The sequence below is a fragment of the Sciurus carolinensis genome, chromosome 14 (assembly GCF_902686445.1).
Source record: "Sciurus carolinensis chromosome 14, mSciCar1.2, whole genome shotgun sequence".
In the NCBI taxonomy this organism is placed as follows: Eukaryota; Metazoa; Chordata; class Mammalia; order Rodentia; family Sciuridae; genus Sciurus; species Sciurus carolinensis.
The window spans coordinates 44743671-44759701 of record NC_062226.1 but is presented as its reverse complement, the minus strand read 5'-3'; the positions used below and the strand labels follow the sequence as shown (position 1 = coordinate 44759701).

The following is a 16031-nucleotide window of genomic DNA, read 5'->3' as shown; positions in this document are numbered from 1 at the left end:
ATAGCAAGGAACAGAGAGACTAAAAAGATTGCTTCATTTTGAAATGGAGGGGGAGGGGACTGGAGGATATAAGAAATAAAACTCAAAAAGAGTTCTGTTTTTATAAATTTTACTATGTGTATTAGTATCACAGATCAATAGAGCTGAAAGAAATCATATATTTGGTTAATAATTTTCTTCCCTCATTTTATGGTCATTTGTACACAGCTGGTTAGGGCAGAATCAGACCCTCTGCTCTTTAACTCACACCTTCTTTTCATCTCAGAGCATCTTTAGTTATCAAATATCAAGAAAATTTGAATTCCTATTGGTGTACTCATTACTTTAAGAAAGAAGTCTACCTAAATATAAAAAGAAAAATTAAAAGTGAAGTTTTAAGTTAAAACATTTGTCTTTTTCAGAATTAGATATGATCAAAGCAAAGTATTTATGCCTGGATTCTTTTCTTTCTTTTTATGATGGTATTGAATTGAGTATTTTTTAAAAACTTTCAGGCTGCCCAAATATTTGATCCAAACACCAGGTTCACCCCTTCTTTTTCTACATTGCAAAATGTATATTTTATTACAATATGTATTACTTTTCCAGTGATTCAGAATGACTTTACTCTGATAACTAATCATGCCCCAGGATCTAACATTCGGCTGAAAACTGGTTTTGGCAAAAAGATTTATAATGAAAGGATATACTACCTGATAATCTTAAGGAACTGGTGGTGTTCAATAGAAAGATTTGAGGGTTTGGGGTGATTTTTCATAATTGCAATGTTTTACTAGTAACAGGGCAATAAACTTTCAAAATATATGTCAATATGTAAGAACATTTCAAAGTGATCCAAGGCCTACTGCTTGGGACAGCTGCTCATTAATGCAGAGGACCTGTTATCAGTTGCCATACAACATTCAAGATTTGGGTCAAATCCCAATTCAAGTACTAGAATTAGTTGACTTAAATGGAAAATTTGGCTGCCATTTTTTTCTTTTAGCTTAATTACCAGTTAAATATTACCTACACGTTTTCCTTACCTTAATAAAAGGAAAGAATCAGGCATAAAAATAAGTAACAGGTTTATCTTTACTCATCAGTCTATCCCATGCTAAAATCTATAACATCTCTGGGTTTAAGATTTGAATAAGACTGAAGACCTTAGAAGCATTCAATAAATACCTGTGAGCTGACTTTTTAAATGGCAGCCTCAGATCAATACGAGGCACTTTCCCATTAGGCATTTCTAAAACAAACTTATTCTCTAAAGTCATTTTCAAAAAGTTCTGAAGTCTTTTCATATTAAAAAAGACAAAGAAGGAGAAAAAAGGGTTTTTTTTGGTCTTTTTTTTTTTAAAGGTAGGAATCTCATTCAGTTGATTCTGTCTCACACATATCTACTCCAATCAAATATTCTCTAAAGCATTTTGCACACTGAACAGAAAAGACACACACTGCTTCACAAGGTGATGGCTTTAATCATCTATAATACACAGACCTTTTCCTACTCTTAGGTTTAATCACACAAATGCCATTTATCATATTTTAAAATTAGTAAGCAGCAATAAAGCTTATTTGGTACTATTTTATTATTTTAACTTTTAGCTTAAGCTAGACTAGAAGGATTATTTTATCATAATCAATGCCTTTTCATGGTGAAATGATAACTGTGAGCACTATTTAACTCATCTCCACATTTACCAGCCTAAAAGAAACATTTCAAATGATATAGGCTTCTGTGCCTCGTTAGATTCAAAGAGGAAGATAGTGATAGGATTATTTAAAAACATGTTCAGAAACAAAAAGGAAATTTGTAACTGCACTGCCAATGTTTCACAAATGTCCTCTGTTTTCATTTTAAAAGCCTCTAAAATAAACATATAATTAAGTCAGCTAGTAAAACAATCCCTGCAAGGTATATATAAGGAAAACCCTCATACTATATCAGTACAGTATGGCTTATAAATAAAATATACTACATTTGTTTTCTAATACAAAAACAGCTCCAGATTTATATTTTAGAAAAAATTTAATTTATTTTAAGTTAAGGAGCCCTATCTAAATTTATTTTGGTATCAAACAACTGCATTTACCAATGGGAGGAAAGCATTTGTAATTGTGGCAGGATGCTAATTTGTTTACAAAAACTATACAAAATTAGACTAATTGTAACATCAAATTATCAAAAGTCCTTGAAATTAACTTTGCTTTTGGAAAAGTATCAAAAGTCTTTACATCCAGAATGGTAAGTCTTTTATTGTTTTTGATTCATGGAATTATAGCACATCAGATCTTCAAGCAACACCATCAGATGAAACCTTGTAGAATAAGATACAGTCTCCTTTTCCTGACAGCTTGGAATGTAAATCAAAAGTTGTTCCTTTTTATTGAAGTAAAAAACAAAAACAAAAAAAGAAAAACTTGAAGCAAGTGTCCAATAGGATCAAATACCTGTTGGGATGGCTTGTCTGCTGCAATTTAATATGGGCAATTAATTCTGTTATTAAAAATTGCCTTAAACTGAGTTCTTATTTTCTTTATAAAAAAAAGTTTTACTCAGTCATGAAGGGCAGATCTCTAAGCCTTACAACAAAAACTATACTCAGTTTTAACTAGGAATCCATATTCACAGATGGCATCTTCAAAACAGTACATATTTTAAAATTACATATACACATAACTGAATTTCTTAAAATCACTAACAAATCTAGAAGCAAAAATTTAATATTTATTGCAAAATACAAGTTGCCTTAAGAGAAACATGCTTGGTCAATCTTTCTTAAAGCTTTTGGGTCTGTTGCCAAAACATTTAAAAACAAAGGAAAAAAAAAAAAACCATGACTCTTTCCTAAAGGCTTTGAAGACAGTATTTGCGGACATAGCTAATTAGTCATCTAAAAAAAGGATCCAGGCTATCCAATTATATGTGCCATGAATTCAAACACACACCTATAATTCAAAAGTTTAAAAAACAAAACAAAAACCATAAGTATTTCAGGCCTAGGATTAGTTTACCTAATTGGGTTACATGAGAAATACCACGTAAGACCCCAAATAAACTTCAGATACAAAATTATATGATGTGGTTTCATCATTCAAACACACCTAAAATTCGAACTCAAGTTAAATAACTAGGCTGGTTTCTTTATATCACCAGCTTTCATTAGGGCCTTAATTGCTCTTGCCCTCATCTCAAGTTCTAGCAGTTCCAGTTGCTGTGCTGAAGGCTGAACGTCTTCTGGTGGAGGAACAGTCAGGGTGGCTGTTTTGGGTTCCTTTGGGTTAGACTCTGCCAGTCCCAGAATCTCATTCACACTTTTTTCAATATCTTTTTCTAGGTCATCTATCTGACCAGCTTCACTCTGGACTGTATTTTCTGTGGCCTCAGGAGCAGCTGCTTCTTCGTTGCATGGGCCTTCTATGTCGCTGTCATAAGCATCTGCATTTATACTGAGTACATCACTATCTTCCCCTTTGCCTGTAACAACAAAAAATGAGAAAGAACCTTGTAACCTAAAAGTCCTGTGTTGAAATTTCCTTACTATTCATGACTAAAGGATTACTTGGATCCCACCTCCCACCATGGAATACCAAGCACATTCCACTATCCCCCCCACTGACTCAAGTTTCAAAATAGATCAAATTTCATTTAAACTCTATTTTTCACTGCAATTTATTACAACACAGAAATGCTGGGAAACATGCTCCATCATATGGAGAACCCACGATCTCTCTTCCTTATAAAATGTTGCAATGTTTTACGTCACAATGAGGCTTCCACATTACTAAATGAAAGCTGATGGTGGAAACTTCTGGATAGAATACTTATTATTGAAGAAGTAAAATTTCCTTCTAGAAGGTATTTAAAATACTTTGCTTTATAAACTACAAAAAAGGAAAATATCATCAGCAAGCTGGACACCATGTGCAATTATCCCAAATCTTTTTATATTCTTTTTCAAACACTTGGTTCTGAATCAATAAATTAAAAGAGAACGCCTAAGGCCATTTTCTAAGATAAAGTAAGTCTCCATGAAGAGGGTTTTAATTAATAAAATTAATACACCATGATTTTTAAAAATGCATTTGTTCTAAAACTTCTCTGATACTAAGACCTTGAATTATAAATAGATTATGAATTTCAACCACCTCAGCTTCATGCTGAATATCACTTAGCTCCAGCATCATTTATAACATTTAAATACTCATTTATACCTCAAATTTATTTATCTCTTAAGTACCTAATTTTTTTGAAAAAGTAGAGATTTCCAAAATGTTGGCTTTGATAACTTTCTTTAATAGTAAGGACAACTTATTTACAAAACACAGATAATAGATGGAAAATTCTGATAATAAAACATACAGGAAAGACAATTCTACTCCACTGTTTTATAATAATTTACTGACTTTGACCAACCTTCCTATATCCTTATAATTAAAAAATCACTTCCTATTCCAAAATTAAAGTGGAAAATAAATCAATAAATTACTTTGCATCTACAAATAACATGCATAAAAATATAGTTGGAATTTTAATTATCTGATGCCAGGGACTCTTTTATATAACTTCCCAAAGCAGCAAGTATTTCCAAATAACAAGAGAAAATTTACAGAAAAAACGAATATAGCCTTTTGTCTTAAGAGATAATGCTACTTCATGTACAGAGAAACAAGATGTATCCCATTTGTTTACAATAAAAATAAATTTAAAAAAAAGAAATAATGCTTTATGGGCTGGGGATATAGCTCAGCAGGTAGAGTGCTTGCCTCACATGCACAAGGCTCTGGATTCAATCTCCAGCATAGATAGATAGATAGATAGATAGATGGAAGGATGGAAGGAAGGAAGGAAGGAAGGAAGGAAGGAAGGAAGGAAGGAAGGAAGGAAGAAAGAAAGATTTACTATTGTCATGTATATCTAAAAAGAACAAATTTAAAAAAAAAGAAATAATGCTTTATAGTAAGTATTCTAACTTAAAACAAAAACAAATTTAAGAAGTGCTGAGTTGTTCAAAGCTCAGAAAGTTAATTTTAGTCCCTAGCAGACTTTAACCTACCATTCTAAATTTGTAGTCACTACTTTGAAATGAAAATTTGCAGTCTTTTCAAAATATTTTAAAACAAATTTATGAACAATGTGATTTGTTTTTCTATTATTAGATAATGAACAGAACAGAAGAATATTATGGATGACCAGGAGGGGGGAAATCTGAAAGATGGGATACTTTATTCCTAATTCTTAGTCTGCCACTAAGTATGTCATTTGGGCAGACCCTAACCTATTCAATTTCTCTGCTACGAAAATGAAGGAAAGCCAAATGTGGTGGCGTGATCCTGTAATCACAGCTACTTGGGATGCTGAGGCAGGAGGATAGGAAGTGTGAGCTCAGTCTGAGCAACTCTGACCCTATCTCAAAGTACAAATTTAAAAAAAAAGAAAGAAAATTATCCAAGAGTATCTTTAAAGTCCAAGGTCATAACATAATAGTAAACTAAATCTACAGAAAAATACACAGTCAGTAAACTATTCTTTCTTTCCCCAAGATACGGTTACCACTCATTTTTCACTTAACATATTCATCAAGTGGATTAAGTCAAAAGAAATTTCCTATAGTCATAGCCACAAAAGTAAATTATGCTCTACTATTTCTTACCAAACACTTTTTTGATAATAGATTGTTTTTGGAGAAAAGAAAAGAAAGGTCTAGACTTTACAACTAAGGTTTACTTATTCCATGAGTCCAGAGATCAGTGTCTAATGACACAACTATGTCAACTCACAATCCCACATATGCTGTCACAAAATTAGAAGTAACAGAATTTTTATGAAATTAATTTGTTTTGAATTTATATGGAGATAAGTTAAACACTGATAGCAAAACTGAAGATATTTTCATTAAATAAGGGAAGATCTGTTATAGTAGATCATGAAGACATAAAAGGCAAATCTACCTGTCACTGTCATGTACCACCAGCTTATAATTCTACAAAAGACTACAGGAATATATATGAGTATAATTTTTTAAAAGGAAAATGTTTATTATGTTCATTATATTTTATTTTATTTTATTTTCCTGGAGAGGAGGTCTACACTTTCAAATACTTTCTTAGTGGCGAAGAAGCACCAAGCTATTTACTATCACTTAATTCATATCATTTTTAAGACTGTTTAAGTAAGCTTATTTAGGAAAGAATCCCAGCTAAAGAGTCACTATTCCCTGAACTAACATAATAAAAATCTTTATTTTATAAAGTTATTAGCATTAAAGATTCAGGATCAAAATATTTACTTATGCAAGCCCAATATTTCAAAGCAAAAAAAATCTGGACACATTTTTTTTTTTTTCATTTATTTTCTCTATGGATGTGTTTCAAACATTTCAGTGAGCAGAAAGTGAGCTCTGCTTCATTTTTTTGCTTTTAAATCAAAAAACAGTACATGCAGCTTATCAATGAAGAAATGGTGCTCTATATATTTGGTGCTCTGTTTACATTTAAAATAATAATTCAAAATCCAAATGACCCAGTTTTTTTTTTATAACACAGTATTGTAAACGTATTCATAGGTTCCATTTGTCCATAATAACTGCAGAAGTCAAAATTTCATAGAATTATACAAGTGAAATGACTTAGTAAAGCACTTTATTTCACAAAGTTAAGAACAAGTAAAGTAACTTATATGATAGGAAAAAACAAAGTCTTTGAAGATCTTATAACCATACTTCAGGTCATTCCACTATTCCTTAATTTTCATCATTCCATCTCCATCATTCCTTTACTGAATTAGTAGATCATTTTTAAAAGTACCATGTGCAAACCTGAATACATTTCCAAAAACAATTTATTCTCATCATTGGTATATGGAAAATTTAAGTTTTTTTCCTATCAGTTTTGATTCTCAAAGTAGAAAGGGTAAACACTAGACATTTTTTAAAGAAATAACTTTATCCAAAATGCCCCAAGGGCTTAAAACTGCAGTGTGATTATCTTCTGTCCTTCAGACCTGCCATTCTGCATGCGTGTGGGCATATACACAAACATTTGTATGAATTTAGAGGAAATGAGTATTCTCTTAAGTTATATAAGAATTCAACAATGTCACAATGAATCCCACTATCATGTACTATCATAATACAACCAATTTCTTTTAAAAAAAGTTTTTTTATGATATCAGTGGTATATTAATGAATGTGGTTTTTTTGGGTATTATATAGTGAAATGTATCAATGTTTGGAAAATCTTCATAGTTGGTGAACTAATATCTTCTAAGCAAAAAAAAAGTATGATGTCACAAAATTATGTGTAAGTAAAAGATCAATCCAGAATGCAAATTAATCAATGAATTTTAATGTAACAGTACAAAACATTCACTGATATGGTTTCAGACTCAAATTTCAACTATCCTTTAAAAAACTATCACTTGTGGAATTTGGGTTTAGTATCAAAGAATATTCACAATTATCTGAAGTGATTATTAAAAATTCTTCTCCATTTTCTAACTAAGTATCTCTCTCTGTGTGGCCAGATTTTCTCCAAATGCTTCAACCAAAACTCTGTATCCAAGAGAAGGAATATAGAAGCCAAGAGAGATTTACACACATTTAAATGAAGCTTTAGAATTGTTTCCACAAAGTTAGATGTACACAATGTGTACTTAAAAATCAGTTTGTGAACTAAGTAATAAGTTTACGAACTTAAGTCCACTTAATTTTTCAAACTTTATTAAAGACCTTTATTTAGGAAAAAAGCTTTATTTAGGAAAAAAGAAAATAAAACATAATAACCAAAAGAAGCACAGGAAAGAGCAAATAAAACATTAGACTTGAGTTGCTGATGTCACACAGCAGCAAAATAACTAAACATTTCACAAAGAAACAAAAAGATATGATATATTCCTTATGTTAATTCTGCTCCTCCAGTAAGATGGGTGATCCCTAAAATATTACATACCATTTAACACACTTCAGAGCAATACAAATAAAGGAAACAAGCAAATTACTTGTGTGAAAGGATTATAGGACTTTAAAGAGCTTGGCTTTAGACAATAATGAAAGGAAGACAAAGGAAGAGTCAAAAGATTTTTCAAGGAAAAAATAATAAAGGAATTTATTGAGCATTCTTTTCTGTGACTGACACCTTGGTCAACTACTCAAGAACACACATTCTACCACGTTGGCCTCCTGTCTGTGACCACCTCCCCCCAACCCCCCCCCACACAAAGCACAGAATTCCTGCTAAAGGTGGCAAACTCGAGCATATATATTCCCATTCCTGCAGATTACCCACTGAAGTAACAGTGAGATACTTAAATAGTATAGCATAACAATTATAAATTAACTGAGGATAAGATTAATAGTCTTTCCTAAGTAAATGGAACAAAAAGGAAAATTCACAAAGGAAAAGAATCAACAGATTTAGCTAAATAAAACTGGTAAGACTTTTGAAAAAGGAAAAACAAGCAAAATTTAAAGACAAGAACAGACTACAAAAATATTTTAAAAATATATTTGTAAAAATGCAAATATAAGAATAAATAGAACATCTATGTATCATTATGGAAAAAAATACAAAAAAAGGGTAGATAAGTCGGGCATTTCTTAAAACAGGAAACACAAAGGGTCAATAAATACAAACAAAAAATGCTCAACCCAATTTCTAATACAGGAAATACAAATTTTAAAAGATAATACTTTTACTCTGAGCAAGCAAAAAACATGATTTTCATCTTTGGAAAAAAGCTACTATATTGGTAAGAGAGAAAAATTACCAAGATAAATCTTTAAGTCAAAAAAGTAAACTGAATAGTGATAATCATATTTTTACTAAAAATGATATAAGTATTCTTAATTATTATTATGATTACTCCTGGTGTCCTGGAGTTGGGGGCGGGGAGTAGAAGTAGAGAAGGAAGAGAGGAAAATGAATTTTCTAATTTTGCTGTAGACTACATGCATTTCTTCAACAATTTCAAAGAATATAATATTGAAGTGCTAAAATAAAAAAATGAAATCATTAAGTATTAGTTGACAAGAAAAGATATCATCTAAAGATAAAAAAAAAAGTTTTACAGGATTTTTACAAAATATAAGTAGACAGGATCAAATTGACAGAAAAATAAAAGCAAAGCAAAACCACAGCTGAAGTAACCACAGAAGAGAGCAATTCTTTTTCAGAAAGTCTTGGAAGCAAGAAAGAGTTAGCCGTGGAACAAATGGCACAAGAATTAAAATTAAATTCCCTCAGAATCAGTGGAGCCAACTGAACTCCTTTCCTTCCCTTCCATGCTACTGTCCAAGTACTTTGTACTCTTCCTGCTGAAAGGCCTATCCCATCCACTTTCCATCAAAGAAAGCTGTTAGAGAAGCATCTAAACACCGGCTGAAGAAACCCAAACCAGCTACCACAAAAACCCAGTTACAACAATAGAAGGACCAAGAGGAATAAAAGAAGAAATAAATTCAGGGATCAGAACAATCCACTGAGGGAGGGAGCCTACTTAGCATTCTTACGAAGTCCACACTGCAGTCATAAACAAGCACAGGGTGCAAAGAGAGAATCAAAGAACTGTTAGAAATTAAAAATACAGTCATCAAAAGCAAATATTTAATGGTTGCTAAAAGATAATGTTAAGGAAATCTCTCAAAAGGAAGAAGAGAAAGAAAAACAGATTCCAAATATGCAATAAAGGTTAAGAGATGAGGATGAAGTCCAACATCCACCTGATATAATTAATTCACCAAGAATTACTGGACACCTACCATGAATATTTCATTTTTAAGCACTGAGGAAATGCTGTGAACAAAAAAGTTCCTGCCTTTAAGTCAAAGAAGAGGGATTAAAGATACATAAATATGTCAGATGCTGTGAAGGAAAAGAAAGCAGGACAAGAAAATAGTAGCAGGGGGATGCTTTCACAGAGAATGATCACTGTGATCTGATCCAGCAACATTTTGAGCAGGGACTTGAATGAAGTGACAGAGTCAGTCAGAAATCAAGTAAAGAGACTGTGGAAAAGAAAAATAAAGAAATCAGAAAACTGATTTAGAAAAAAACTGATCTGAGGTGAAGGTCTTCATACTGCAAGGGCTTGTCAAGTACAGAGCTTCACCTGTTAAATATCAAAATCTGAAGGTGTTATGGTTTGAACAGGAGGGGTCCCCCCAAAGTTCCTGTTATTGCAGGATTATTGAGTGGTGAAATGATTAGACTATAAGAGTTGTGACCTAATTGACCCATCTTAGTTTGAATGGGCTGACTGGGTGGTAACTGTAGCCAGGCAGAGCACAGATAGCAAAGGTGAGTCACTGGGGTTGTGCCTTGGAAGGCTGCATCTTCTCTGTGGCCCCTTCCACTCCTCCCCGCCTCCTAGGCTTCCCTCTGCCATGCCCTTTCCCCGTGATGTTCTGCCTCACCTTGGGCCTAAGAGCAATGGAATCAGCTGTCTATGGACTGAAACTCTAATACCATGAGCCAAAATTAACTTTTCTTCCCTAAAGTTGTTCTTGTTGGGTAATTTGGATGCAGCAATGCAAAGCTGACTGAAACAAAGGATAAAAATAAAATAAAATAAAAATCCTATAAGTTTCCACAGGAAAAAAACTAGATTAACAGAAAAAGCATTATAATAGCAAGTATCAGGCTGGGATTATATCTCAGTGGTAGAGTGCTTGCCTACCATGTGTGAGGCTCTGGGTTTGATAGTCAGTACCACATAAAAATAAATAAAAATAAAGGTATTGTGTTCATCTACAATTAAATTTTTTTTAATTAAAAAGAATAACAAGTGTTTTAGTCCCTTTTCTGTTGTTCTAATAAAATATCTGAGATCAAGTAATTTATAAAGACTATAAGTTTATATGGCTCACAGTTTTGGAGACTAGAAAGTCTAAAAACACAGTGCCAGCATCTGCTTGGCATGTGGGGAGGTCCTTCTTGCTGAGATACAAGAAGGCAGAGATACAGTAAGTGTGCTAGCTCAGGTCTCTCTTCCTCTTCTTATAAAGCCACTAATACCATACAGGGGGCTCCATGATCAAGACCTCAACCAACCCAGTTACCTCCCGAAGGCCTACTTCCAAATATCATTAACATAAGAATTTGGGCATTAAGTTTCCAACACATGAAGTTCTGGGGGACACACTCAAACCACAGCAATTAGCTTCAGAGAACAAAAAGTACTGTCAGCAATGACTAGAAAACACACAATCTCAACAGCTAATAACAGGATCATGAAAAGAGAAGCAATGACACATTACAGGCTTCCTCATGGGAGGAAAAAACATTGCTTCTAAATATTCTTGCCAAAAAGTTCAATCTGAGTCATATAAAGCATCTAAAACTACAATTTATAGAAAATATTAGAAATACTGGAATGCAATTAGCAAAACTGAAAAACTTTAAAGAACAAATAATCCAGCCTCTTCAAGAAACAAACTGCAAAGAAAAGGAGAAAAGGAGGAGGAACATACTGACTTAAAAAGATACTTAGCACAAACCATTTGCAATATGGAGGCCTTATTTGGATCCCAATTCACACAACCATTGTTTAAAAACTATTATGGACAATTGGAAGTAAACTTAACTTTTAGAGTATTAAAACATCATTATTCTGCAATCCCTAATGAAGTAATAGATCTAGACAATAATCAATAGCTACTAAAACCATTAAGTATAAGGCTGACAATACCTGAATCAGTTGGTCAATCTTAATATGAAAATACCAGCTTTGAGTACAACCAGGTTAACTCTGAATACTTTCTTATTACCTGGGGATAAGGTTAAGAATCTATTGCCATTTAAGGTAATATGGTTATATTTTAAAGAGAGATCTCTTATCTCCGACAGATACACACAACAGATGCTCCTTTGGTTATGATGGGGTTACATTTTTTTTGGGGGGGTGCTGGGGATCGAACCCAGGGCCTTGTGCTTACAAGGCAAGCACTCTACCGACTGAGCTATCTCCCCAGCCCCGATGGGGTTACATATTGATAAACCTATCATAAGCTGAAAATACAGTTAAGTTGCAAATGCATTTAATACTAACCTACCAAACATCAAAGTTTAGCCTACCCTACCTTAATTGTGTTCAGAACATTTACATTAGCCTAGAGTAAGCAGTGTGAAGAAGTATTATACTGCATATCTGCAGCCCTGCAAAAGATAAAAGATTCAGAATTTGAAGTATGGCTTCTACTAAATGTGTATTGCTCTTGCAGAATTGTAAAGTCAAATATTCTAAGTCAAACTACTGTAAATAAGGATCATATTTACAAATGAACTATAGATGTTTGGGATTTACTTTAAAATAATTTAATGGGTGTAGAAAGGGTAGGAATATAAATAGCAACATGAAAAAACAAAATCAAATATTCCTACAAGACAATCATAGAGCTGGTTATTAAAAGGATTAAGCTATTTTACTTGATTTTTTCTCTTTAATTAGCTTTTCCCACCTGATTTTAAATAATTCATGTTCCATGATAATGCCATTCAGAATGACACATTTTAGCATCTTTCCTTCTCGATTCTGAATCTCAACTCTCCAAGGCCTCCATTGTTATTGACCTGCTGAAACCTTTCATTAGTAGCAAAGTCTATGATACACTGGGCAGCAATGATATGCCTCCATGGATTTCTTTTCTTAGAGAATAGATAATTTTAATTTTCCTAAGTTTCAAGTTATAAAGAACACATCTAAAATGTATTTGAACAGTAGAAAGTCCATTTGATGACTTTTAGGAATCTGAGTGGCAGGACACAACAGTTCTTTTAATGTGTAAGAATAATCTTTTCTGAGCTGGGTGTGGTGGGGCACACCTATAATTCCAGTGGCTACAGAGGCTGAGGCAAGAGGATCATGAATTCAAAGCCAGCCTCAGCAACTCAGCAAGGCACTAAGCAACTAGAAAGACCCTGTATCTAAATAAAATACAAAATAGGGCTGGGGATATGGCTCTGAGTTCAATCCCTGGTAACCCCCCACACCACCACCACCAAAAGAATAATCTTTTCTGTAAAGGCCTTCAATCTTCTCATTAAAACTTACAGGACTCTTTTCCATGTAGCATATGAAACTACTGATTTAGATTTAATCTAAATTTAATTAAATTTAGATTTATTATTTTGACTATCATTTTCAAGATTTAATCCTAGCATAACTGATTGTGGTGGGAAAGAGGAAAATATAAACAATTAAGTAGGGAAAACTTACCCAGTATTCTACTGAACCCCACTAAATATGCAAATAATGAGTATTCACTAGCTTGCAAACTTAACTTTTAGAAATCACAAGTCCATTAACTAGCCCTTTCAGAGATTGCTTCAAGAAACAATTTATATTCACTTATCACTGGATATGCCACAATGGTGTTGTAAAGGCCACAGAAGAGGCAGGTCTTGCAAAATGCTACAAGTAAGGTAACAAAATATTTGTAGCATGATAAAGACATAGTTTTTGCCTTCATAGAGTTTATCTTATGCTTAAAGTATGGATACCATACTTTAAGGTGTCAAATGATGCAATATGAAACAGATTTTCACAGTATACAGGCAATGGGGAAAAGTCAAGATCCTCATAGACAAGTGATACAGGATACCTTTAAGATAGGTATCATCTAATATGTGACATTTATAGGGGAGGATGGGGAGGATACTCAAGTGTCAGGGAACATGCATATAGGCAAAGTACCAGATCTAAGCCCATAGAGCCTAACAGAATAAAATGTGCAGATAAGAATATAAGTACAGTATCCAAAATTAATGTCTCTGAAGATATTACCATTCTAGGATAAAAGCACAATGGAATATCTAGTAACTCTCTTACAAGAGATAAATATTTTGGGTTTACCATTGGGGCACAGTAACAAGCTAATATATGAGAGAGATTCCTCACTGTAACCTTTCTTCTAGTAATCTGAAGGTAAACAGGAAGAAAACATTTAAAATGCCATTTATCATTTCTCCTACAACTTGATTAAATAGGTTTCTAATAGAATAAAAGTTTAATATCAAAATATAGGAAGGCATATGAGAACACCCAAAGGGGGAAAAATGAAAGTGGGAAAAAATAAAGGTAGACTAGCTCTCTCAGGACCCTTATTTCCAAGTACTGGGGTTTAGAATCATGCAACTTTTCCCTCCAATGATCTGTTTGAACTTACTCAATGAGTCTCACATTCAAACATTTTCTGCTAGTAACATCTCAGCAATGCTCTATAATCCATCCAACCAAGAAAGACATGCTCAACATCATTGTCTATTTCACAAAAAAGTCATGTTTCCTATGGCATTGCTTTTGCTTGTTTAATATATAAGCCCAGAAAGATACACAAGATACAAGATTTTAGGCTTGATTCAAATTCTAAAGAATGTGAAAATATCTATTACATATTAATATAGTAAGCAGACATCATCACCATACAAAAAAAGTAGCAATGTATTTTATTAAACATACTGAAACCTTTCCCTAAAATGAGGATCATTTTGATTAAATAAGTAGGAAAAATAATGAAAACTGTCAGTTTCATTCTAATTCTTTCCACAAGAGATAATATATGCAGAGTAGTAGTGGGAACCTCTGGGAAAAATATCCATGTCACCTTAGAGTTTAGGATAGTGAAGATGGAATTCACATTTTAAAATGTCCTATATGGTTTCCCCTCTCCCCCAGAATGGTCAAAAAAAAAAAGGCATTTTCATGGGAAAATAGTTTATAAAGATGCTCAAATATAATACTTTATGTAAACATTAATTACCCAAATGATGAAATAGTCCAAGAAATGTAAGCTACAGAAGACTCTCTATAATGATCACATATTTTAAAGAGTACATAATTAATGATTAATATAGAAGATTGGTATTAATCTATGCAAGTAACAAAAACAAAGCTAAAGACCAAGAGAAACAAAATAAATGACTCAGTTTTAGTATGAATAGAAAGAAAAAAAGCTTGGGAGCAACATGCTCTTTGGGGGAAGCATTAGAATAAGAACTTGTGGCCAGGTTGTGGTGGCACATGCCTATGATCCAGAGACTTGGAGGCTGAGGCAGGAGGATCCCAAGTTCCAAGTCAGCCACAGCAACTTAGTGAGACTCTGTCTCCAAAATAAAATAAAATAAAATGCCTGGGGATGTGGCTCACTGGTTAAGTATACCTGGGTTCAAAAGAACTGGTGAACAAAAGGAGTCCTCTATTTTTGCTTCTATCTTCTCCAGCACAGTGGCACACTCCTGTAATCCCAGAGGTTCCAGAGGCTGAGGCAGGTGGATCACAAGTTCAGAGTGAGCCTCAGCAACTTAGTCAGGCCCTAGCAAATCAGTGAGACCCTGTCTCAAAATTTAATATATTTTAAAAAGGCTGAGGATGTGGCTCAGGAGCTAACTGCCCCTGGGTTCAATCCCTGGTACCAAAAAAAAAAAAGTAATAATAATAATAATAATAATAATAATAATAAAATAAATAAATAAATAAATAAATAAATAATGTAGCAGGCATGGTGGTACATACCTGTAATTCCAGTTTCTCAGGAGATTATGGCAGTAAGATTGCAAGTTCAAGGCCAGCCTCTGCAATTTAAGGAGGCTATGTCTCTAAATAAAAAATAAAAAGGGCTGGGAATACAGCTCAGGGTTAGAGTACCCCTGGGTTCAAATCCCCAGTACAGGAGAGGGAGGGGGATGCATGTACTGGATGGGTAGAACAGAAACAAGACTTTTTTCATCCACCCATCCATCTCCTTACTTATGCAAAATAATTAAGTCCACCTACTATGAACAAGCTCTGAATACTAAAAGGAACCTCAGATATGACCCTTTGCATAATGAAGGTCTCCATTTAAAGGGATAGTCACATGCAAACAAAGAGAAGTAACACAGAATGAGCAGCTACTTAGGTGTATGATCCAAATCAAACTAACACTTTGATACCTATAAATGTTTGCTGAATTGGAAACAATTATTAATAAATGGACAGTGTTAAAACAGAAGAAAACAAACAGGCAACAGTTGTATGAACAAGGTGGTAATCAGCTCCATACTAAGGGTAT

The 16031-nt window shown here is 33.3% G+C and overlaps 1 protein-coding gene and 1 non-coding gene across 2 annotated transcripts in view; both read right to left on the bottom strand.

Annotated features, from left to right (window-relative positions):
- Window positions 1-202: 202 nt before the first annotated feature.
- The window catches only part of Caap1 (caspase activity and apoptosis inhibitor 1), a 55117-nt gene continuing 39288 nt past the window's right edge, over window positions 203-16031 (bottom strand). The window contains exon 6 of the mRNA XM_047525853.1: window positions 203-3463. Coding sequence (XP_047381809.1) covers window positions 3117-3463 — 347 coding nt within the window. The 3' untranslated portion in view covers window positions 203-3116. The remainder of the gene's footprint in view (window positions 3464-16031) is intronic.
- Window positions 11878-11952, bottom strand: Trnat-ugu (transfer RNA threonine (anticodon UGU)). The gene has a single exon. It is a non-coding gene; the product is annotated as a tRNA-Thr (tRNA).